The sequence below is a fragment of the Dromiciops gliroides genome, chromosome 1, assembly GCF_019393635.1.
Source record: "Dromiciops gliroides isolate mDroGli1 chromosome 1, mDroGli1.pri, whole genome shotgun sequence".
Lineage (NCBI taxonomy): Eukaryota > Metazoa > Chordata > Mammalia > Microbiotheria > Microbiotheriidae > Dromiciops > Dromiciops gliroides.
The window spans coordinates 21513927-21539742 of NC_057861.1; the positions used below are offsets into that span (position 1 = coordinate 21513927).

At 41.1% G+C, this 25816-nt stretch overlaps 1 protein-coding gene across 3 annotated transcripts in view; it reads left to right on the forward strand.

Moving 5' to 3' along the window:
* Positions 1-25816, forward strand: part of KSR2 (kinase suppressor of ras 2) — a 651354-nt gene that overhangs the window by 223461 nt on the left and 402077 nt on the right. For all 3 annotated transcript variants that reach the window (XM_043980701.1, XM_043980709.1, XM_043980704.1), the window contains exon 4: positions 21508-22012. In XM_043980701.1, the coding sequence (XP_043836636.1) occupies positions 21508-22012 (505 nt within the window). The remainder of the gene's footprint in view (positions 1-21507; positions 22013-25816) is intronic.

The following is a 25816-nucleotide window of genomic DNA, read 5'->3' on the forward strand; positions in this document are numbered from 1 at the left end:
TACGGATGAGGACACTGAGACTCTAGTCAAGTTAATGTGCTTGCTATGTGCCAGAGCTGCTAGGTGCAGAGGGCACTGGGCTTCGAGTCAGGAGCACTCATCTTCCTGAGCTCAAATGTGCCCTCATAGACTTACTAGCTGTGTGACCCTGGGAAAGTCACTTCACATGTTTGCCTCAGTTTCCTGATCTGTCAATGAGCTGGAGAAGGAAATGGCAAACCACTCTAGTATCTCTGCCAATAAAATCCCAAAAGGGGTCATGAAGAGTCAAACATTACTGAACAACAATAACAACTATGTTGTAGGCATGGTGCTAAGTGCTAGAGAAAGGCAAAAACGAGTCCCTGCTCTCAAAGGAGATGATCATTTCGTGGGAGAGACAATATGCAATATTTGGGGGTAAATTGGAGGTAATTCCAGAAAGAAGGCACTACGATTAAGTGGGGGGTGGTGAGATGTTTCTTGTAGAAGGTGAAATTTTATTTGGGGCTTGAAGGAATTCAGGGAAATGGGGAGGGGTAGTGATGAAGAGGGAGAGCATTCCAGGCATGGGAGATAACCAGTGAAAATGTCCTGAGTTGGAAGATGGAATGTCAGGATTCAAGTGACCTGCCCAAGGTCACATAGCCAGCAACCATGAGAGCTGTGATCATGGGGTCATTGGTCAACATCTGAAGCTTAAGACTTCAAGGGTCACCTATTCTAGCTTCCTCATTTAACAGATGACAAGACGAAAAAAACACCTCTCTTTCCCCAGCCACACACAGATATACACACATGTACAGAAACAAACACAAAAAACTGAAATGTAGGCAAGTGATGTGATGTATCAAAGGTTATGCAGGCAGTGAGAAGCAGAATCAACATATGAACCCAGGACCCCTGATTCCAAATCCCATTTCTTTCTACTGTGTTGTCTCCTTCCTCTCCAAGTCTTCTGGCTCCAAGACCTTCACTCTTTCCATGACACCATATTGCCTCCATGAGCAACAGTCTAGCATTGGTGTGCTCAATAGGTCTTTTTAGGAATGAGGAGGAGGTGTTTCTTCTGTGTCTTGGACCACTTCTTTCTGGGGTTGGCAGAAGACTTGGTAAGACCCTAACCAGGTATAGAACTGTGGTTATGTTTGTTGTGGTGAAGTTGTGGGGAGGATGGGGGGATAGAAGGAGGCAGCTGGTGATATATAGAGTCCCTCCATCTCTATGGAATCTCTTTTTGTATTGCAGAAGTTAATGATGAGTGCTAGAGCTGGAAAGCACCTTTGAGAGCTTCCAGTTGTTGTTTCAGTCAGTCGTTTCAGTAACATCCACCTTTTCATTACCTCATTTGGGGTTTCCTTGGCAAAGATACTGGAGGGGCTTGCCATTTCCTTCTCCAGCTCATTCTGCAGATGAGGAAACTAAGGCAAACAGGGTGAAGTGACTTATCCAAGGTCACACAGCTAGTAAGAGTCTGAGGCCAGATTTGAATTCAGGAAAATGAATCTTTCTGACTCTGGAAGTGGCACTCTATCTACTGCACCGCCTAGCTGGCTTGTGCATCCAATGGTAAGTGTTTAAAGGCTAAAAAACTTGATATATACATCATCACATTGTTTCTCCCAACACGCCTGAGAGGTATGTGATATTGATGACAATAATGATGACTATCTTTGACAAGGGTTTATTAGTGATTGCAAAGAGCTTTACAAATATCCCATTTGAGGCAATTGACATAGGTGATATGATTATCTCCATTTTATAAATGAGGAGAGTGAGGCTAAGAAGGGTGAAGTGATTTGTTTGGAGTTATACATCTGAGTGTCTGAGGAAGGATTTGAATTCTGACCTTCCTTCTCCCAGTTCAATGTACTTTCCACTATGTCATTCTGTCTCTCATACATAGTAAAGATAAAGGAATTTCAAAGGTTGAGGGGAGGGTCTGGAAGGGCTTCATATAGGAAGGAGCACTTTGAAGGAAATTAGGAATTGTAAAAGTGGGAGACGAGAAGAGAGAATATGCTAGATATGGGGAACAGAGAGCACCTGAAAAGGCAAGTCAAGCAGTCAGTCAACAAGCACTTATTAAACTTTTACCATGTACTAAGCAGTGGGGAATACAAGGAAAGGCAGAAGCATGGTCCCTACCCTCAAGGAGCTTACATTCTATTTGGAGAAACAGCATGCAAATAATAATAATAATATATATACAAAATATATACAGAGTAGATAGAAGGTAATCTCAGTGGGAAGGTCCAAGGGAGTATGGGAGGGGTAACAAGAAAATGGAATATTGGGTATGTGAAATAGCAAGAAGGCCATTTTTGCCAGATTGGCAATAATGCATAATATGGTTGGAAGAATAGGCTGAAGCAAAGTCTTTGAATATCCAACAAAAGAGTTTCCTTTTTTTTTCACAGACAGTAGGGAGCCCTTGGAGATGCTAGAGTAGAGGAATAACATGGTCAGAGCTGTGTTATGGAATATCACTTTGGCATCTGTCTGGAAGATGCATTGGAAAGGGTAAAGATTGGAAGAAAGGAGACCCATCAGCAAGCTGTTGCAGTTAATTGTCTATGCCAGAAGTGGTAGAGCTATGAACTAGGATGGTGGGCACTTGAGTCAGGAGATGTGGAAAAAGAAGCAACATGACCTGGTGCCTTGTTGTATTTGGGAAAGGAGAGAAGGGATGAGAAAGTGCTTTGAGATCCTAGAGAAAGTAAAAATAGTTGATTTAATTTTCAACTTTTAGAACATCTTGTAACTTTCCCTTTAAGGACCCAAAACTTGCACATTGTCATGCTATCTCTAGAAGAATCCTGGGCAATAACCTGACATTCCTCTTCCATTGATTTAAAAAAAATATTTTAACTAAATTTGAATGTGAAAGAACAGAGATGAGAAACTTACCAAGACTTCACGTAAGTCATTCTCCTTCTTGAGAATGATTCTCCTTTCTCTTTGCCGCTTATCAGAAACTGTCCAAAGAAATCCCTGTCTGCCTTGAAAGGTCTTTCATCAATCACTTCCCAGACCTTTCATTTTTTTTCTGTGTCTGACTCCCTTTTCTCCCCTCCTATTCAGAGACTTGAAATGGAATGATTTTTAAGAAACCGATGACAAGATAGCAAGGTCGACAATTAATAACCCTGGAGTCTCCTGGTAATACACCTTCCCTATGTGAAATAAAAAATCACCTTTTTATTCAGACTTTATTAAAAAGAAAAAGGATCAAAAGGGGGGAAGACAGGGAGGGCTGGGTTACAGGAAGTCAATCAGCTAAACACTTCTGAAGTTTCTGAAGAGAGGCAGAGAGTCACTTCTCTATTAATTTAGCAGTCCATATTTTTGGTAATTAAATGAAGTATAGCTTTTCTCTCTTTCCTCCATCTCCCACCACTCCCACACTCAGTCCAGACTTCAGAATTTGCTTTGCTGGGGTGATGAGTAAAAAGGACCAACTGAACCTGGGAGAGAGCCCATCAGGGGAGAAACAGTAATTTCTGCTTCCTTCCACTTGGAATTTAAGAACTTTGGGACATGGAGCTCCTAGGGATGTCCTAGGTTCAGAGCAGTAACCAGGGAGGATTGCTCAGAGCTTTATCCCATTTCCTCCCAGAAAATTTATGGGATGCAGACAGTATTGGTAGAGGAAACTGAACTCAACATCTAGTTAGTAAGTTAGCAAGAATAATCAGTCAAGTTAGTAAGAATAATTTAGGTAGTTTAGTTAGTAAGAATAATGAATCAAAATAGGAAAATAGTCTCTGGGACCATGCCCCAGAGAAGCTTAGATTATAGGTATAATACCAGAAGGGATTTTGGAAGACAGTTATGATGAAATCGTTGGATCACAGAGACAAGAGCTGCAAGAGACCTTTGAGGACCTCCAGCCCAACCCTCCTCATACAAAAGAGGAAGGTGAAGCCCAGAAGGAAGTAAAGTGACTTGCCCAGGGTCACACAAGTCATTATCATTGGAGGTAGGATTTTAATCCAGTCCCTCTAACTCCATAACCAAGGCTCTTTCCATCGTACCCAGCTTTTCCCTTGAGCAAGTCCAAACCCTTCATTTTATAGATAAGGAAACAGGCCCAGAGAGATTAAGCAAGTTGTCCAATGTCATACAAATAATAAATGGTTGAGCTGGGATTCAAACCCAGGGCTTCCAGTGCCAAATCTAGCTCTTTTCCCCATGTACTGTGTAGTAGTCTTTTTCAGCCTGCCCCTGCTCTGCTATCTCCCCCTTCAGTGATGCTTCCAACATTGACTTTGGGGTATCTTTGGGTCTGGCCCACCCTACTTTTCTAGGGTCCTTGTCTCATAATAGGGTTCCCCCAATAGAATCTTGTGCTGTGAAGTCTGAGAAATTCTCCTGAATCTTCCCTCCTTTCTGAAACCCCAAAATCTGAAGGTCTTAAACAATTGACTTGAGGGCAACTTTTTCATAATCCTTTCCAGAACTTCTCCCTCCTTCCTTCCTTCCTTCCTTCCTTCCTTCCTTCCTTCCTTCCTTCCTTCCTTCCTTCCTTCCTTCCTTCCTTCCTTCCTTCCTTCCTTCCTTCCTTCCTTCCTTCCTTCCTTCCTTCCTTCCTTCCTTCCTTCCTTCCTTCCTTCCCTCCTTCCTCCCTTCCTTTTACCTTCTTTCTTCCACCTCCCTCTCTCCCTCCCTCCCCCTCCTTCCTTCCTTCCTTCCCATAATTGGGGTAGGCTCAAATACCTCTAAGTTCCCTTCCAACTCACTCTCTATGATCTTATGATACAGATACAAAAATGAAGCCATTTATACTCTCAAGAAGCCTGTGTTCTTATCTGACAGTATTTCTCTTTCTGTTCTCTTCTCCAGACAATCTCCACAAGTTGTCATCTGTGTACATCCAGTAATTTCCCACCTCCATGCCTTTGCTTTCTGTAAATTAAATGTCATTCCCTATAGCCTTTCCCCCACCCTACTCTGGGGGCCCTCAATCAATGACACTGGAGATAGAACACTGGGTCTAGAATCAGGAAGACCTGAGTTCAAATCTGACCTCAGACATTTCCTAGCTCTGTGACCCTGGGCAATTCACTTAAGCTCTGTCTGCCTCAATTTCTTCAACTGTAAAAGAGGGATAATAATAGCACTGATCCCCAGGGTTGTTGTGAGAATCAAATGAAATAATGTTTGTTTAAAAAATCATTTAGCATGGTGCTATATGTAGATGCTCTCTCAGCAGGGGGCCCCTGGTAATAATATTCTCACACTATGTAAATGTTTATTTCCTTCCCTCCTCCCCCTCCCCACTCCATATTGATCTCAGTGGGTCTAAATTTGGGGATTATGGAGAAATACCACATAATGAAAGTTTCAGTGTGGTAGTCAAAAGATTTTTATTATGAAGGCAATAAAATAGATAAGTGATGTTGAGCTTATGTGTCCAACAGCAGGGGTGGGTCCCGACCCATGACATCTCTGCCAAGGGAGCTGGCTATATGGGGAGCTCCCAGCATTATGGATTCAATCCAAGTAGAAGCCCCACAGAGCTGGGCCAGAACAGCCTTTTTTAAGTAGAATGGAGATCTTTGTATGGAAACTAGCTCAACAATTGGGTCTTGCACAACAGATGTCACCCAGTGGTTTATCACTTACTTGGGTCTTATGCACTGGCTAAGGGCAAATACAGGGATTGTGGTGGGTGGGTTCAAGCAGAGGTCACTCCGTGCCTGAATTGGAGTCTGAAATGGAGAGAACCTTTTTGTTCAACCCATTTTTTCTATAAATGAACTCTTTTTCAGAATTCCATGTTTGCTCCATTCCACTGGTCCAGATCCCCCCTATCCTTTCAGACCCAGATTGCTCATATGACACCTTCAACATGGCGCCCTCCTTGCTCCCTCCCATATAGAAATTATTGTTCCTTCCTTAGGCCTCAACTCTGGGAGGTGGCATGGTTATTTTTTGTTTGTTTGTTTGTTTTTTTGTTTTTTTGCAGGGCAGTGAGGGTTAAGTGACTTGCCCATGGTCACACAGCTAGTGTCAAGTGTCTGAGACTGGCTTTGAACTCAAGTGTCTGAGGCTGGCTTTGAACTCAGGTCCTCCTGAATCCAGGGCTGGTGCTTAACCACTGCGCCACCTAGCTGCCCCCGGTGGCATGGTTATTAATCCCATTTTACAGATGAGGTAGTTGAGGCTAAGGGAGATGCCCAGGGTCATACAGCTTGTTATTCTTGTTCAGTCATGTTTAACTCTTCATGAACCCATGGACCACAGTCCTCCAGGCCTGTCTATCCTATATCATCTCTCAAAGTCTGTCTAAGCTCATGTTTGTTATTTCCATGACACCGTCTATCCATCTTATCCTTTGCTCTCTCCTTTTACTTTTGCCTTCAGTCTTTTCCAATATCAGGCAAAGATAGTGAACCGCTTTGCTATTTCCTTCTCCAGTTCATTTTACAGACGAGGCAACTGAAGCACGCAGGGTTAAGTGACTTGCCTAGGGTCACACAGCTAGTAATGTCTGAGGTTGGATTTGAACTCAAGAAGCTGAGGCTTCCTTACTTCAAGCTCAACACTATCTCCTGTAACACCATCTACTAGCTGCTGTTGTAACTAGCAAGTATTGAAAGCAAGATTTGAATTCAAGTCTTGCTGATTCAAAATCTAGCACTCTATCCACTGAGTCCCCTAACTGATTCACTGTGCCTCTTTTAAAGCAATCTATGTTGGCATGAGCTTTATTTGGCTTCTCTCTCTCTCAGAGCTCATTCTCCTACTGCCGGGGTTGACTTATGAGTCCTGGGACAGGTGGTCGTTCAGCCTGGGCTTTAATACTGCTGGTGCTTGAGAACTCACTAAAACTGTGAGGCAACTGCTCTATGAGAAAGCTTCTCTGAAACTGCTCTTGTGAGAAAGCTTTTCTGAGTGTTGAAACTTGGCAAGGAGGACAAAGGAAACAGCCTGCTGAGTCCCAGGAGACCTCTGTTAGATCCTTGTTCTGCTCCTGACAACCTATGACCTCCAGCAAGTCATTCCTTTCAGGTCCTTAGGTTCCTCCAATGTCAAGCAAGGAGGATGGATTCAGTGGCTTCTAAAGCCCCTCCCAGCTTTGACATCCCCTGTTCTCAGGCCCCTCCCAGCTCTGACATTCCCTGTTCCATGACCCCTCCCAGTTTTGATGTTCCTTGTTCTAAAGCTCCTTCTAGCTTTGACATTGTCTGCTACCATCTCTTCCTTTGATCTTGTGAATCAAATAATGTTAACATGCCTTGTGTAGTATTTGTCCTTCCCCATATCTGCTGCCTGGTCAATGTTGTTAACAGTCCAAGGATTGCTACTGTACTTATTCTCCACCCCCTCCCCTGCCTCCACCAGCATGTAGATTTCTTAGGCTCCCTTTGTCTCACCCGATCCCTTGCATAGAGATGGGGTTTTGTTTTCAGTGAGTGTTACTTGGATTAAATTCATTTGTGAGCTCAGTGTGGTAGGGATTTACAACTGGCTTAATATAGTCATTATTAGTCTATTCTTGTCCCCTCCTTTCCCCAAGGTGTGGGTAATGTTTTTTGACAATATCTGAGGGAGTCAGGTTGATTTGGAAATTATAAGACCGCCGTGCTCTTTACTTGGTAGGCAATAAATAAAGCCTCCTCATCCCTTGGATGATTTTTAAAATAAGAGATCTGATTCTTGTGTTTTCTTTTCCTTAAGTAAGTGACAGCCTTCCTCATCACTGAGTTGTGTCTGCCTCTAAGATCTTCTACTGCAGGAAGAAGGGGAATTAGGTTTTCTGTGCCTCAGTAGGTGATTTGGTCATTCTCTCTCCTCCTTGATCCAGCATGATTTGTGCCAGCAAATTAACATGCATTTATTGAGCACCCTCTGTGTACCAGGCACCATACTAAGCACCAGAGATACAAAGAAAGATAAAAGACAGCCCTTGGTTTCCAGGTCCTCACAGTCTAATGTGGGGTGGGGGGCAACATGCAAACCACTACGGAGAAACAAGACATGTAAAGGATAAGTTGGAGATCAATAAAAGCCAGGTGTTAGGTAGCACCTGGAGAGAGGGGAGGAGTCAGGGAGCAGTTGGATGTTAAGAATAATGAGAGTGGTTCAAAAATGGAATGGGAGGGGCAGCTAGGTGGCGCAGTGGATAGAGCACTGGCCCTGGAGTCAGGAGTACCTGAGTTCAAATCCGGCCTCAGACACTTGACACTTACTAGCTGTGTGACCCTGGGCAAGTCATTTAACCCCAATTACCTCACTAAAAAAACAAACAAATAAAAAAAACCCCAAATGGAATGGTATGCTCAGGAATCTAGTAGGTTTTCCCTCACTGGGCTGGTTATGTGGTATAAGGGTATTTTTCATGTATGGTTTGGATTAGATGGGGTCCAAGGTCATTTCCTACTCTGAAAGTTTGTAAAGACTGTGGAATCTCTGTTGTCTGATGAATTTTTCATGATCCAAGGTCAGATTCTGCTGCTGTCCCATAGAAAGCTTTTTTTCTGTCTAAAGAGTGAACCTGGCTTTCCCTGGGACACAAAAACATTCTTGCTCCCTGCTGGTGTGTACACCTAGCCCAAGCATTTTGGGAAATCCCCCTTACTGGGGCCCCTGTGACAGCACCACCTGTTGTCAGACAGTTGAGGATGGCCCCAAGTCCTCACGGGTCTGTGTCTCAGGGAGATCTTAAACTTTCTTTTTAAAATATACTTTTATTTTTATTTCTTGGGTTTTCTTTTTCAGGCATATTTCTACCTATTATTTCTTATACCATAGTAATATTCCATTACAGTCATATACAATAATTTACTTTGCTGTTCCTCAATCATTAGGCATCTACTTTGTTTCCAGTTCTTTGTGGTCATTACAATTGCTGTTATAAATATTGTTTTTTGTTAATGATCTTCCATTAGTATACATCTAGAAGTGGGATCTCTACGTCCAAAGGTATGGGAATCTAGGTCACTATATTTATATAATTCCAAATTACTTTCCATAATGGATCTACAAATTTATAATCTCATAGAAAATGTATCAATGTCTTTCCTCAATCCCTCCAGCATTTACTATTCTTGTTTTGTTTTTTTTTGTCATCTTCATGTTTTGGCTGTTTGGGAGTTGATATCTATGTGTTGTTTTGATTTGAATTTCTCTCATTATTAATGATGTGGATAGTCCTTTCATATGCTTATTAATAGTTTGAAATTCTTCTTTTGAGAACTATTTGTCCCTATCTTTCTATCTCTTGGGGGAATGACTTTGGTTCTCATGTGCTTCTTTTAGTTGTCTACTGTGACTATCAAATCCTCATTAAAGATATTTAGTAATAAGATTTTTTTCCCCAATTAACTGCTTCTCCTTTTATTTTAGGTGGGCTAGTTCTGTTGGTTCAAAAGCTTTTCAATTTCACATAATCTAAATGATCTATTTTATCTTTTGAATTTGTCTCTATCCTTTGTTTAGTTAAGAAACCATCTCCTAGCTGTAGCTATGAAATATCTACCAGACTATTTTCTGTTTTTTTTTCTTTTCAGCAATTTATTACACAGGGAGTTCTTTCTTATATAATTTATGTTTTCATGTTTACTAATCATTGAATTACTTCAATACTTAGTTCAATTCCTTCTGTCAAATCCTTCTGTCTTCCTTTTCTTCTTGAAACTTCTAATCACTTGTCTTCATTAGCAGACTTCCATACACTGAGGCTTGGGTCTGGACTCATTCTCCAATGGTTAGTATACTGTTACCCCATCTTTATTTTCATGATCATGAATCACTGACTGCCAAAGAACAAACACTCATCTGTCTACAAACCCAAATGTCTACTCCTTCATTTCTATTTACCTCAACCAGTCATTGATGGTGTTGCCCTGCCCCTTCCTATGTGCTCTGCAACTCCTATCCTTTAACAAACTCCCTTTATTTTAGCCCTCTTACACTCTTTCTCCTTCCATCTTCTGAGTTGACATCCCATGGATGACACTGAATTTCTAGATATCCTTTATAGCAAACCTTCCCTTCTTTCCCCAACCTTCAGCTGAGGACCTTACCTCCTACCTCATTGAAAAAATTGAGACGATTCACTACCAGTTCACTTTTCTCCCCTTCCCCTCATCTCACTCTCCCTGACATCATCTTCCCATTATCTTTTCCTTCATTCTAGTCTCTGAAGAAGAGACCCTTACTTTGCCAAAACCAACCCCTCTTCTTGATTCCATCCCTTCCCTTCTCCAACACATAGCACCTAATATCATTCCCTTTTCCTAATCTTTGATCTCTATCTATTCTTTTCCCCTATTGCCTACAAACATGCCTTAGTCTCTCCATCTTTAAAAATTTTTTTTCATTAAATCCAAGTATCCTCTCTAGCTATCATTACATATCTTTACCCACTCCTTTTTAGCCAATCTCCCTGAAAAACCCATCTTTACTCAGTGGCTCCATTCCAGCTCACGTATTCCTCTTTTTTTTTTTTTAAGCAGGGCAATGGGGGTTAAGTGACCTGCCCAGGGTCACACAGCTAGTAAGTGTCAAGTGTCTGAGGCCGGATTTGATCTCAGGTACTCCTGAATCCAGGACCAGTGCTTTATCCACTGCACCGCCTAGCCACCCCATCACATATTCCTCAACCCCTTGAAAACTGGCTTTGTCCTTAAAATTTAACTGAAACCGCTCTCCCCAAGGTTACTCATGATGACTTAATTACCACCTCCAATGACCTCTTTTCAACTTTTCCCATCTCGACTTCTCTGCAGCATTCGATACTGTTTTCTTCCTGGATACTCTCTCTCCTCGGGTTTTTGTGTCTCTACTTGGTTCTCCTCGTACCCTCTTTAATTATTCCTTCTCAGCCCTGGTAGCTGGATGTCATGATTACAAACTGTGGGTGCCCCTCAAGATCCAGTTCAGTTGTTTATAATTTACTCTAAACCCCAAAAGAAAGAAATAATTTTGGAATTGTTAGCTTCTTTGGGTTATAACCAGAGTAATAAAAATAATTGATAATAACCCACATCTACACAATAATTTATGGTCATCAAAGTAGTTTTCTTATAACACATTACTACTGCCATTCTGGATATGAAGAAAACTGGAGGGATTTTCAATTTGAAGTGATTTGTCCGTGGTCACACAGCTAATCACAATCTAAGGGTAAATAGGTAGGGAACATCTACATTGTGCTTTAAGGTTTGCAACATGCCTTTACAAATATTATCTCATTTTTTACTCACAACAACCTGGAAGGTAGATGATATTATTATCATCCTTGTTTTACAAATTAGGAAACCGAGGCAGATAGAGGTTGAATAACTTGCCCACGGTCACACAGGGTCTGAGGCCATTTTTGAGCCCTGGTGTTCCTGACTATAGGGCCAGTGCTCTATCCATTGTGCCACTAGTGGCCTCTTGGGATAAAGGCATTGTAAAGGTCACTCTGAGAGGTTTGGGCTTAAGAAGAATGGCAAATATTGAATTTGTGAAAACTTGAAGATAAGTTGAAAGAGGCCAATTTGAGCTGAAGGAGAAGGGCTCAACTTGAGGAAAGATTCAGTCTTAAGGAAGAAAAGACTTAATGAATAAAGACCTAAACAGAGGGAAAAGGGAGGAGATAGTTGGCCAGGTGAAGTGGAAATAAAACAAATAGCCAAATGAACCAATTGGAAAAGTAAATTGTTAAGCAAACCAAATTGGCAAAACAATTCAGACTGAAATAAGAATAGGAAAAGAAAGTAGCATGTGGCTTGTAGGCGTTGATGGAGACAAAGCAAAGGAACCAGAGCCAAGGTAATATAGGTATTAAAGTCGTATTTAAGAGGTGAGGTATAAGTAGTTCACAAGTAGCTCAAATACAATCTCAGTTGGAATGGAGACCAGGGAGAAGTAATTAATTTTTAAAATTTGTTGTGAGTTCCAAATTCTCTAGCTCCTTCTACCCCGCCCCCACATTGAGAAGGGAAGCTACACGATATCAGTTATACATATGAAATCATGAAAAATATTTCCATATTAGCAATGTTATCCAAAAAAAGCAAGAAAATTGCAGTAAACAAAAAAAGTATGCGTCACTTTCCACTCAGAGTTCATCACTTCTCTCTCGAGGTAGATAGTATTTTTCTTCATGAATCCTTTGGAATTGTCTTAGATCAGTGTATTGATAAGAGTAGCTAAGTCTTTTACAGCTGATCATCAATATGATATTGCTGTTACTGGGAATAATGTTCTGGTTCTGCTCACTTCATTTTGCATTGTTCATCAAAGTCCTCCCAGGTTTTTTTGAAACCATCCCCTTCATTATTTCTTACAGCACAATAGTATTCCATCATAATTATAGACCACAAATTGTTCAGCCATTCCCCAGGAGAAGTAACTTCTTTTGAGTGTACCATGTTTGCATGTCTGCAATTACCAAGTGGCTGCCCTTGGTGGCCCATGGGTTGACTTTTCTTCCTCATTGAAGAAGGAAGTCAGAGGACCTGGGTTCAAATCTCAGATGTTTCACTTAATACCTATGTGTGACCTTGGACTTCTTGGGGCCTCACTGTCCTCAGCTATAAAATAAGAGGGGTAGGCTAGATGGCCTCTGGAGTCTCAGCTATAAATCTATCATGGCTTATTTGATGTTCTCTAGTCATTCTATCTCCCATCCCCATCTCTTTGCCCAAACTGTGCCTTACACCTGGGGTGTATTCCCTTCTCACCTGTCTCATAGAATCCCTAACTTTCATTCAAGGCACATCTCAAATGTCACCTCCTATATGCTCTCCCTTCTCAAAATTGCATTGTGCTCATTTAGTTTATATTTTGTACTTTTCTCTGTGGTCAGGTTATCCCCCCCCAAAATAGACTGTAACCTCCTTGGGGCAGGGGTTGTCTCATTTTTTGCGTTTGTGCACCCATTGCTTAGCACAGTGCTTTGCAGGTCATTGGCTCTTAATAAATGTTTGTTGACTTGAATGACAGTCTCCACAATTGCCAACAAATACAAATCAAGCCTCAAAGAAAACCTTTTGATTAGAATTGTTTACATTGTGAGAAAAGAAGACTCTCAAATCTAACCCCCAAAATAAGAATGAATTTCTTTGTTCCTCTCCTTCCTGCTGGGGACTTCAAAAGATTCTCTGCTGTGTATTACCTCACATGAATCTTTGCATGCTGCTTTATGGTCCTCTCATTTGTCATTTGAATGGTGAGATAATGGCTCATCCATAAGACAATTGTTGAAGGAACTGGGCCTGGAGAAAAGAATAGTGTGTATACAAGTGTGTGTGTGTGTTTGTGTGTGTGTGTGTGTGTGTGTGTGTGGTGGGGGTTTTCATTTTAGCTGTCTTCAATTGTTTGAAGGACTGTTTTATAAAAAAGTGTTTCTGTTGGCTCTGTAAAGAGGTCAACTGAGGACTTGTTGTCCTGAAAAAATACTTGATGATGAGAATTGTCCAAACATGGAACAACCCTCAACCTCCCATCTCAGTGCCTTTTGCACTGGGTTTCTCCCATGCCTGGAATGCTCTATCTTCTCACCTCTGGCTCTTAGTTTCCCTGTCTATTTTTATGAGTTAACTCAAAGGCTATCTTCTGCAGGAACCTTTCCTGGTCCCCAGAGCTACTAATGCCTGTGCCTCTGATATTACCTTCAATCCACTCTGATTACATCCTTTACATACCTGGATATTTACATGATGCCTCTCTCCCTTAGAATGTGATCTCCTTGAAAATGATTACCTTTGACTTCTCTTTATATCCTCAAAGTGTAGTACCATTCCGGGCACTTAATCAATACTTAATGTATATGCGTGGTGACTGTTTGCCAGGCTTTGTTCAGGAAGATGTCTGTTCAAATAGACATGGATACTTCCTTGCTTTATTAGCATGTGTAAGTCATTTAACTTTTCTATATCTCACATAGAATGTAAAGGTGAGGAAGGAGAACATTACAGGTAAGAGAAACACCCAGTGCTCTGGCATGGAGATAAGAGGTGGAACACTGTATGTGACCAAAATGGGAAGTAAGTTTTTGTTGCTGGACCACAGAGTAGGGGATAGGGGGGTAGTGACGTGTAACAAGACTGCAAAGATAGGAGGAGCTTTAAATGACAAACAGAAGAGTAAACAGATACTATTTTTTTAAATAAAAGTATTTTATTATTTTCCAGTTACATGTAGAAATGGTTTTCAACATTTGTTTATATAAGATTTCAAATTTCAAATTTTTCTCCCTCCCTCCCCTCCCTCCCCCCTCCCCTAGACAGCAGGCACTCTGATATAGGTTATATATACATAATAACATTAAACATATTTCTACATTAGTCATGTTATACGAGAAGAATCAGAGCACAAAGGAAAAACCTCCTATCAGAAAACCAACAGCACCAAAACCAAAAGAAATAGTATGGTTCAATCAGCATCCATATTCCACAGTTCCTTTTTTTTCTGGATTTGGAGAGCCTTTTCCATCATGAGTCCTTTGGAATTTTCTTGTTCCATTGGATTGGTGAGAAGAATCTAGTCTATCACAGTTGATCAACACATAATGTTTATGATACTGTGTATAATGTTCTTCTGGTTCTGCTCATCTCACTCATCATCAGTTCATGCAAGTCCTTCCAGGTTTCTCTGAACTCCACTTGCTCATCGTTTCTTACAGCACAATAGAATTCCATTACATTCATATACCACAACTTGTTCAGCCATTCCCCAATTGATGGACATCCCCTCAATTTCCAATTCCTTGCTACCACAAAAGAGCAGCTATAAATATTTTTGTACACGTAGGTCCTTTTCCCTTTTTTATGATCTCTTTGGGAAAAAGACCCAAGAGTGATATTGCTGGGTCAAAGGGTATGCACAGCTTTATAGCCCTTTGGGCATAATTCCAAATTGCTCTCCAGATGAGTTCACAGCTCCACCAACAATGCATTAGTGTTCCAATTTTTCCACAGCTTCTCCAACATTTATTATTTTCCTTTTTTTGTCATATTAGCCAATCTGAAAGGTGTCAGGTGGTACCTCAGAGTTGTTTTATTTTGCATCTCCCTGATCAATAGTGATTTAGAACATTTTTTCATATGGCAATAGATAGCTTTGATTTCTTCATCAGAAAACTGCCTGTTCATATCCTTTGACCATTTCTCAATTGGGGAATGACTTGGATTCATATAAATTTGATTTAGTTCCCTATATATTTTAGAAATGAGGCCTTTATCAGAAGTACTGGCCATAAAAAATTGTTTCCCAGCTTTCTGCCTCCCTTCTAATTTTGGATGCATTTCTTCTGTTTGTACAAAACCTTTTTAATTTAATGTAATCAAAATCATCCATTTTGCATTTCATAATATTCTCTATCTCTTGTTTGGTCAAAAACTGCTCTCCTTTCCAAAGATCTGAAAGGTAGACTATTCCTTTTTCTCCTAATTTACCTATGGTATCACCTCTAATGTCTAAACCATGTACCCATTTTGACCTTATTTTAGTATAAGGTGTAAGATGTTGGTCTATGCCTAATTTCTGCCATCCTATGTTCCAGTTTTCCCAGCAGTTTTTGTCAAATACTGAATTCCTATCCCAGGAACTGGGGTCTTTGGGTTTAACAGATACTATTAATGGAATAAAATGCAGCATCCACAAAGAATGAACATATTAGTTGAGGTCCAAAGGAGGAAATGTCAGGGAAAGCAGGATGATTTCAGAAAGACCTGGAAAGACTTATATGAACTAATGTATAGTGAAGTGAGCAGAACCAAGAGAACATTGTGCACAGAGACAGAAATACTGTTTGATAAAGAACTGTGAATGACTTAACTATTCTCAACAATACAATCCCAAAGGACATATGAAAGATATTATCCACCTCCAAAGAAACAACTGATATTGATGGAACCCAGACTGAAGCATGCTATTTTTCACTTTCTTTCATTTTTTTCTTTTGTTCAAGTTTTCTTATACAAAATGACTAATATAGTAATGTTTTACATAATTGTACATATATAACCCATATCTGATTGCTTACCACCTTAGGGAGGGGGAGGGGAGGGGAGAGAGGGAAGGAGGGATTAAAAAATGGAACCCCAAACTATAAATAGAAACACTTATCACTTAAAATAAATAAATAAACAAGCCAACAAATAACAATCTTCCTACTCTAAAAAAAAAGGAACTGTCAGGGAAATGGAAGGAAAGTTGAAAAGCCCTATGTCTTTTCTACTTTGGTGGTAAAAGGCCTGAGAACTAAAGAAGAATCACAGAATCTTCAAATTGAAAGGTACTTTAAAGGCCATGTAGTCCAACTGGTTCTTGGGTTGGGTAGAGAAGTGAGATCCTAGATCTAGAGCTGGAAAGAAACTTAGAGGTCAATTAGCCCAATCCCTTCATTTTTTGCATGAGGAAATTGAGGTCCATGAAGCCAATGGCTTGTCCAAGATCATAGAGGTAGTAAATAGGCAAGCTGAGATGTGAATTAAGAGCCTATCACTCTGAATACAATGCTCTTTCTACTGTACCAAGATGGACTCCTCTAAGGACAAGAGCTGTGACTTGGTTGTCATAGGGAATTCCCAGTTAAGGAAAATCCCTTCTCTAAAGCAAATTGGCATCTGCTCTGCAACTTATAGCCTTAGAGGATGGCCCGGGGCATCGAGGAGTTGTGATTTGCTCAGGGTGCTACGTGGAGAAGTAATGACCAGCCACTCTAGTATATTCACCAAGGAAACCGCAAAAGGGGTCATGAAGAGTTGGACATGACTGAAAAATGATTTATCTTCATTGTCATCATCACCAACAACAACATCCTATAGCCAATATGCTTTAGAATGAGGACTTGAACACAGGCCTTCCCAACTCATAAGCTGGATTTCCGTTCTGCCTATGGACAGAGTGGTATCTTATTGGTTCTCATCCTAGGTATTCAGTTCAACATTTATTCAGCTCATACTGTCTACAAGGCATGAAGCATAAAAATCAAGAAGATGTTGCTTTCATTAGAGATTGTGGTGGTAGATTTGTAGAAAAGTGGGTAGAAAGTCCCAAAATGGTGGCCTGTTTAAGGTCTTGTGCTAAGAACACTAAGATGAATAAAAAATGATACAGTGCCTGCTCTCAAGAAGTTTATATTCTACTGGGGGTGGGAATGTTGGGGATAAGATAGTGCCTTTGGCAGAGAAAAGCCAGAAGTAAGTTAATCATTGAGCAACTCTACCTCCACAGAATTATAGCCTCAGAGTTAGAAGGGACCTCAGTGGTTATTCTATCCACTCCTTATGTGAAAGTAATTTTTACATTGGCATCTCCAACAAGTAGTCCTCCAGTATCTGCTTTGAAGACTCTCATGAGGCCAAGGCTCTTCCTTCTACCACAGAAGCCCATTTCACTCTGGGAAATTGCTCATTGTTAAGTTATTTGTATGGAGCTGAGATTTGTCTCTCTGCAACTTTCACTTATTGTCACTTATTGTTTCCCCTGCAGCCAAGGAGAACAAATTCAATCCCTCTGACATATGATAGTCTTGCAAATACTTGAACGCAGCTATGTGTCCTCCTGTCCCCTCTCCCTCCCCTCAACCCCCTCCAGCCCTGAGTACACAGATAAGTATAACATGAAGTAATACACGTTGGGGACCAAGAAAAAATTCAGGCAAGCAAAATGTTCTAGGAAAATTTGAACAGAAAGAAAACTGAAAAATAAAAAAAAAGGTCTGTATTTTTTAATAAATGACAGGCTCACCAGAATCCCAAAGCCAACAATATTCTAGATCTTGTTTTCATACCTGGATATCCCTGAGCCCTCAGTATTCCAAGTGTGTGTGTGTGTGTGTGTGTGTGTGTGTGTGTGTGTGCACATGCATGTATGTGTATCTGGGCACTAAAACATCTCTATAGATTTTAGCCTGCTCCTAGTTCTGTTTTGCACAATCATGGTGGTATTTCTGTGGACAGTTTATTAGGATTCCAGGGGCTTATCACGGGATCTCTGTAGATTCAGATTCAATAGGAATTCGACAGTCTCAGGGCAAGGAAAGGCTTGGCAATAAGACTGTGTCTATAAGATGGTCTAGAGCTTTTAGTGGACAAAAAAAACTCAGTATGAATTAACTATGATGATGAAAACTAGCATTTATATAGTATCTACTATGTTCCAGGCACTGTGCTAAGTGCTTTATGAATATTTCTCATTTGAGTCTCTCAATGACCTAGGGGGTAGGACCTATTATTATCTTATTTTTTTAGCTGAGAAATCTGAGGCAAGCAGAAGTGAAGTGACTCTTCCTGGGTCATGCAGCTAGCAAGTGTCTTAGGCTATACTTGAACTCAGGACTTTCTCACTCCAGGTCCATTGTGTCACCATTGGAAGACCCATTAACAATGCAATGTGGGGGCAGCTAGGTGGCGCAGTGGATAAAGCACAGGCCCTGGATTCAGGAGGACCTGAGTTCAAATCCAACCTCAGATACTTGATACTTACTAGCTGTGTGACCCTGGGCAAGTCACTTAACCCTCATTTCCCTGCAAACCCCCCAAACCCCGCCCAAAGCCCAAAATGTAATTTGGCAGCACCAAAAGCTAACCCTATCTTAGGTGGTATCAAAAGAGGCAAAGGATCCTGGATTAATCCTTATGTCCTCTGCCCTGGTCACTCAAACTGACTCTGGAACACTGTGATCTTCTCTAGCTACTACATGTTTGGGGGCTCAGATAAGCTGGAAGGCAAGTAGAAGAAGGCAGACAAGGCAGTTATGCAGATTTACCAAGAATCTTTTAACACACTGTCTTATTATAAAGTTGATTATTCTTATAACAACTCGAAAAACTTTGCATAGCTCCTCACTAATATTTATAGATACGAGTAATTGGCTGTGAAGCATACAATGTATTCAAATGTCATGATTTCTTGTTGACCTGCATCTTGTTCTGACAGCCCTTGAGCTGTCAGTGGAGAGTTTAATACAGTTCTTCCACATTATACCATTTTAATTAAAAATTCACCAGTGGCATTGAAATTTTATCTTATTGTAGGCATCAATAAGTTTGCTAAATAACAAATTGGCAATAAATCTCGCCCAACATCAGTTTCTACACTATATCCTACATATGTAATTAAATGAGCATCTTTAACCACATACATATGTTGCTTCATCCCCTTGCAGTGCAAAAGAGAAAGATTTTAGTTTCTCAATTAATTGCCTGCAAAGGTCTTTAGGCATATGGGCAATTATCTTTCCTGCAATATTATCTGTAAGTGGAACCATCCAAAGCTATTTTGCATATGATTCACCAAGCATCATTTTCACCATATCAATAGCTGCAGGCAGCAAGCATTCTTTCTCTCCTTGATTGTAGTTTTTTTCCCCCACTTTACATTTAGCAATTCTGTAAGCAACCTCATATGATGCAAATGATATTTTTGATGTCACAGATATAGTTTCTGAAAAAGTTTGTTTTGGCATCTAATTCTGTCTGGAAAATTTTTATTGTCTTGCTAACATATTCTGCCTGCACACTTTCAAGATGTCATTTCAGTTTGTTATGTTTCGTGCTATCTGCATCTAAAAGATTTGCACAGAGCAAACATATATGCCTTTTATCTCCATCAATAATGGTACTTGTGAAATTCAGTGACAAATATAGTGGATCATATAGCCTGGATTTGTTTTTTGTTTTGTTTTGGGGGTTTTTTTTGGGGGGAGGCTTTGTATTTCTATATTTCAAGCATTGGAACTGTCATTTTCTCTGTTTTTCTTAGTTTCACCTCTCCCAGTGGATTTTGTCATCAAACAAAATGTATTTTTCCATCAGGAAGAAATATACTTTCATTTTTAAAATTATTCCACAAATATATGACAATTAAATTTAAATTGAATTTCATCAATTTCCTATAACTGTTATTAGGTTACTTCAGTTTTTTTTTAAATAGTTTTGTAGAACACAAGTTTTTTTTTAAATATCATACTTGTTAAAATGGTTGGCTTTGAGAACTATAACAGATATATAGCATTTTTAACTTCCATACAAAGTCACTTTAACTTTTAATTTATGGGGGCAGCTAGGTAGCGCAGTGGATAAAGCACTGGTCCTGGATTCAGGAGGACCTGAGTTCACATTTGACCTTAGACACTTGGCATTTACTAGCCAAATCACTTAACCCTTATTGCCCTGCAAACCCCCCCCCAAAAAAAATAAAAATACTTTGAATTTATATACTTCACATCCAAATGTAGCAACAGAGTAATGATACGACTCATCTGGTGGCATGTGCCTATAGTGACTGGTTGTGCTTATGCTCACGGTTCAGTTCAGTCATTTTTCAGTCATGTCCAAATCTTCATGACCCCATTTGGAGTTTTCTTGGTAAAGATACTGGAGCAGTTTGCCATTTTCTTCTCTAGCTCACTTTGCAGATGAGGAAACTGAGGCAAACAGGTTGAAGTGACTTGCCCAGGGTCACACAGCTAGGAAGTGTCTGAGGCCTGTAAGATGAATCTTTCCGATGCTAAGCCCAGTGCTCTATGCAGTATGGCACTACCTAGCACCTCAATATCTTCTACCCCTATTAAAGTGTGAGCTCCTTGAGAACAGGAACCATGTTATTTTTCTTCATATATCCATGCTTATCACAGTGCTTTGCACACTTACTTGCTTAACATATGCTTTATTGGTTTGCTCATTTTAAAATTTGACCTCCTTTGCCCATGTGTACTAAATAATTGCTCAACCGGATTAGTCTTGCTTTTTTGTTGACTTTTTGGCTTTTGTTTTCACTGACCAATAGTATTCAAGTTATGGGAAAGGGATTTGTGCTCCTCTGGAGTGGTGCCCTCCATTCCTGTTTGGAAAACTGTCATGAGTTTTGGTTGAAGAAGCTGGGACTCTGTCACTTGGAGCAGAGTAAATGCAGGGGCTCACGATTGCTGTCTTCAAGAACCTAAAGCCCTGCCCTTTAGGAAGGGGACTAGGGGGAGCAGCTAGGTGGTGCAGTGGATAAAGCACTGGCCCTGAATTCAGGAGGACCTGAGTCCAAATCTTGCCTCAGACGCTTGACACTTACTAGCTGTGTGACCCTGGGCAAGTCATTTAACCCTCATTGCCTCATCAAAAAAAAAAGAAAAAGAAAGAAAGAAAAAAACAAAAGAAAAGGGACTAGAATAGTTCTCCTGAGTCCTGGAGGACAGAACATGGAACAGAAGATAGCAGTTTCAGAGATATAATTAAGACTAGATGTCAGGAAAACATTCCTCACAGTGTGAGTGGTCCTGAAGTTGAATGGCCTACCTGGGGAGTCTAGTGGGTAGTTTCTCTCCCACTAGAGGCCTTTAAGCAGAGGGGAAAGAGAAGGGAACAAGCCTAAGCAACAATTACTTGTTGGGGATGTTGTAAAGGAGAGTTTTATTGAAGTAGAGTTTGGACCAAATGATTTCTGTTGTCTCCCTGAGCTGTGTGTGAGATTGTAGGAGTGAGTTGGGTAAGAAACGATAGATGGGGAAGAGTGAAGGTTACTAAATGTTATTGGTCCACTCACATTATTAACTTTATGCTTGTGTTTGTGTCTGTTTAAACCCAGGAGGCAGCCTTTCCAAGCAGGACTGGATCATCCAGTGGCCAACCCCAGAGACTGGGAAGGAGAACAATCCAGCTTGCCCACCCGAGTCTACTACATGGATCCGCACCCATCTTTCCCAGAGTCCCAAAATCCAGTCCAAGTGTATTCAGCACTACTGTCCCCCTGGCCCCACTCTTGGCCCTGCGTATACCCATGTGGACAGACTGACTGTGGAAGGCTACCCAGGCCTATGCCCCCCACTGGAGTCTGGGCACCGGTCCTTGCCACCTTCTCCCCGGCAGCGGCACGCAGTCCGTACACCACCCCGAACACCAAACATTGTCACCACGGTGACCCCACCTGGTACACCTCCCATGAGGCGAAAGAACAAGCTGAAGCCCCCGGGGACCCCACCCCCCTCCTCCCGAAAGCTGATCCACCTTATCCCTGGCTTCACTGCTCTGCACCGGAGCAAATCCCATGAATTTCAGTTGGGGCATCGGGTGGACGAGAGTCACACTCCAAAGTAAGTGAGGTCTGGGGTGGGAGGGGGGGCTGGCACTAACTGTGACTTCTGGAATATGAATGGTCCTGGTGCCTTGGAAGTATGAATGGACAGGGCTATTCTGTTTCCCCGTGAAATCTCCTCCAGGAAGGAAAAATGATTGGGAGTACATTTGTCTCCCTCTTGTGTACAAATGATCCCCTGAGAACAGGAGAAAGGGTTTCCTACTTGAATGGGCACTTCAAGGTGAAGTAGATCTGTAGGAGACCCTTGAAATAACAAAATCATAGATCTAGAGCTAGAAGGGATCTAGGTGGCTGTGTAGTCCCACCTCCTCATTTTATAAAGGATGAAACTGAGGCCCATAGAGGCTCAATAACTTGGGACCATCAAACCATAAGTCTAGAGCCAGGAGGGCCATCAAGTCTAATCCCCTCATTTTATAGATGAGGAAACTGAGACTCAAGGGGGTCAAGTGATTTGCCCATAGTTACATGGTTAATAAGAACCACACACAGGATTTGAACCCATGATCTCTGACTCCAGAGCCTGGAGTTTTTCTTCTATGATGCCAACCCAGGAGAAGAAACTGAGCCTCTAAAAGGTTTACTGACTTGCCTAAGGTCACCAAGGTAATACATTGATGTCTTTTATTAAATTAATTTTTTTTTCAATGAACACATATTTATTTTCTTGCCTTTTCATTCCCTGCCCTCATTGGGAAAATACCCAAAAACTTTGTAACAAATATAGAAAGTCAAACAAAAAAAAATCTGCCATTGACCATATGTGAAAATGTGTGTCTCAATGTGTATCCATCAGCTCTCCGTCAGGAGGTAAGCACCGTGCTTGCTCATCTCTCATCTGAAATTAGAGTTCGCCATTACTTTGGGGAGAGCTCTTGAGTCTTTCAAAGGTTTTGTCTTTCTAATATTGTTGGTGATTCTATAAACTGTACTCCTAGTTCTCCTTGAGCTGTGTCTTTTTTTTTTAAAAAAAGAAAGCTTGATTTTCTAAGAGTTGGTGGTTAAAAGGGAATATGTTCCAGGAAGAGAGATGAGCTAGGTCTTGCCATGCAAAGGCAAGGAGTGGCATAGAAAAGAAATAGCAGGTATACAAGTCATAACCCTTTTCTGAATCTCAGGAGTTGGGCACATTGATGTTGAAAGTCCCTTCTAGTCGTCAATCCTTTGATCCCAATATTAAAGGTGGCTTCTATTCTTTGATACCTAGGAGGGGAGATATTTGCGGGTGATTGGGCAAATCCCAGAGCAGATAGGCAGAATCTTTGCCGGAAGGGATATTGAGTGTTGGCCAAATTTGGACCAGACAAGCATATTTCACAAGAGTACATGAGGTCAGTATTCACCAAGGAACTGGAACCTACCTGAATTTAAACAGACAGTCACAAATGGTGAAGGTCAATGTCAGGAACAGAAATTCACCCTAGGAGGTTAGTACTGGAGCAGGAGGCAAGATCCAGGGTGTTTCAAGGGAGTGAACCCCCACTCAGATAGTCTCTTGGGATGATGAGAGCTAGCCTGGACTATTTTTGCTCTATGAAGAAGTGTTACCTTGGGCTGATAATTGAGTTCAATGGCACAAGCCTTTAATAAGCATCTACCATATGCTAAATGCTGTGTTAGATACTGGACATTCCATTACATGGCATCAAGGATAATCAGAATGTTAGAGATCACAGTACCATTGCTTTCTAAGGGTGGGGCATCCTAGGAGGAAGTCCCACTCATTCATTATACCATAGGTTCACTGGCCACAAGCCAGATTCTTTGTATCCAGAGAGACACTCAAAGTGGAATGCATAGACAATACTACTACTATTACTACTGCTGCTGCTACTACTACTAGCTGCCATTAATATTTAAGGTTTAAAAAGCAGTTTACATACTTTGAAGATGAAGAAACTGATACTGGGAAAAATTAAGTCACTTCCTCAGGATCACACAGCTAGAAAATAAGTGAAACAGGATTTGAACTTAAGTTTTCTGGCTCTAGGTCCAGCAGTACTACTAAGTCACCCACCTGCTAGTGCTGAGAACGCTAACCATTGAAAAGTCTCTAGCGTTTAACTCAGATCCATGTGAGTCCAGAGCTATAGGTGAAACCTTGGGCATTGAAGTTTGGGACTTGGATTAGAGTAGGCAACCCCTGGTATAGCCTAGCTCCTTTCATTCAGCTAGCATTTATCAAATGGCTACCATTTCCAGGTACTGTGCTAAATTCTGGACATAAAGAGAAAGTTCAGGGGGTACCTAGGTGGTGCAGTAGATAAAGCACCAGCCCTGGATTCAGGAGGACCTTAGTTCAAATCCAGCCTCAGACACTTGACACTAGCTGTGTGATCCTGGGCAAGTCACTTAACCCTCATTGCCCCCCCCCAAAGAGAGAAAGTTCATATGTAAGCATCTATTAAGCACCTACTATGTGCCAGGCAAAAGCTAGTCCCTGCGCTCAAGGAGCTCACTGCCTACTATGAGATACAGCATGTAAACAAGTATTTACAAACGAGATATATAGAGAAAAAATTGGAGGGAATACAGAGTGTAGGCACAATTCAGACATCCCCAAAATGTAACCTGCTCGACAGTTGGGAGCCCAAGACTCAGAAGGATGGGTTATTTGATTCCCTTGCAGATCTTGGTTCTTTCCATGCTTTAAGGGTGATTGAGGGTGGGGAAGTAGCAGTGTAAGACCAGTAGTGGAAATCAAATCAACAAGCACTTATTAAGTGCCTGCTAAATGTCTGCAACTATGATTGCCCAAAGACTCAGATATGAGCCCTTTTTGTGTTCTTAGTTGGCAATGATAAACTTGTTTTCTATGCTTTTGTTAACTTGGTGCTTGCAGGGAAACTAAAGACCCCTTGTTGAGAGCTAGAGATGAGCTAGATCCTGACGTCTACAGAGAGTCTCCTTAGGAGGCAGCAAGTGTGACCCATATTGCTTTCAGAGGATGTTGCTTATTGAGATGCCCCCAAGACTGAACTTGTGTCCATCTTCAGTTGCTTTTTTGTGATGTTGTGAAGCAAGGCTTACATCAGAATCTGAAAAAAAAACCTCCCAAGACAAAACAACTCTTGTTTGGTGACATGATTCCCCCTCTCTTCCCCACAATGATTTTATATTTAGAACCCTCCTCTCCATCTCCTGAGCATGGCTGATGAGGAGCAATGAACTAAATCCAGTGGGCAATAGGAGAGAGAGAGAGAGAGAGAGAGAGAGAGAGAGAGAGAGAGAGAGAGAGAGAGAGAGAGAGAGAGAGAGAGAGAAGCTGGTCATTTGGCCCTTGGAATGCAGCCAGATCTATTTCAAGGGTTCACTTTATCCTAGCATTAATAGTTATCTTACTTCTGGGCTCATTCTTCCCTCCTTTAACCCCTCAGATTCTCCATGACCTTCTCTCTGATTATATTATATCAGTCAAAAGTCTACGTAGCAGTCTCTGTTACTGAGATGAAGTAGAGTTTCAAAGGTCGCTGATTTTTCCACAGATATTTTCAAAACATTTCCATCTGAGAATTTCAAGTAGATTTTTAAAAAGGGCTTGGTACATGTGGGAGGAATGGGGGGGAAGTCACAGAGCAGAAAAGCTTGGGTTTTATTACTGGTTCAGTTCTTAGAAACAAGCTAGTAGAGGCAGCTTGACGACAGAGAAACTTGAATTTTAGAATTTAGGACACCTGCATTCAAAATCTGCCCCATTTCCTAGCTGTATGACCTCAGACAAGTCATTTCACTTCTCTAACCTCAGTTCCCTCATCTGTAAAGTAGGCACAGCTAGGTGGCAAAATGGATAGAGCATAGG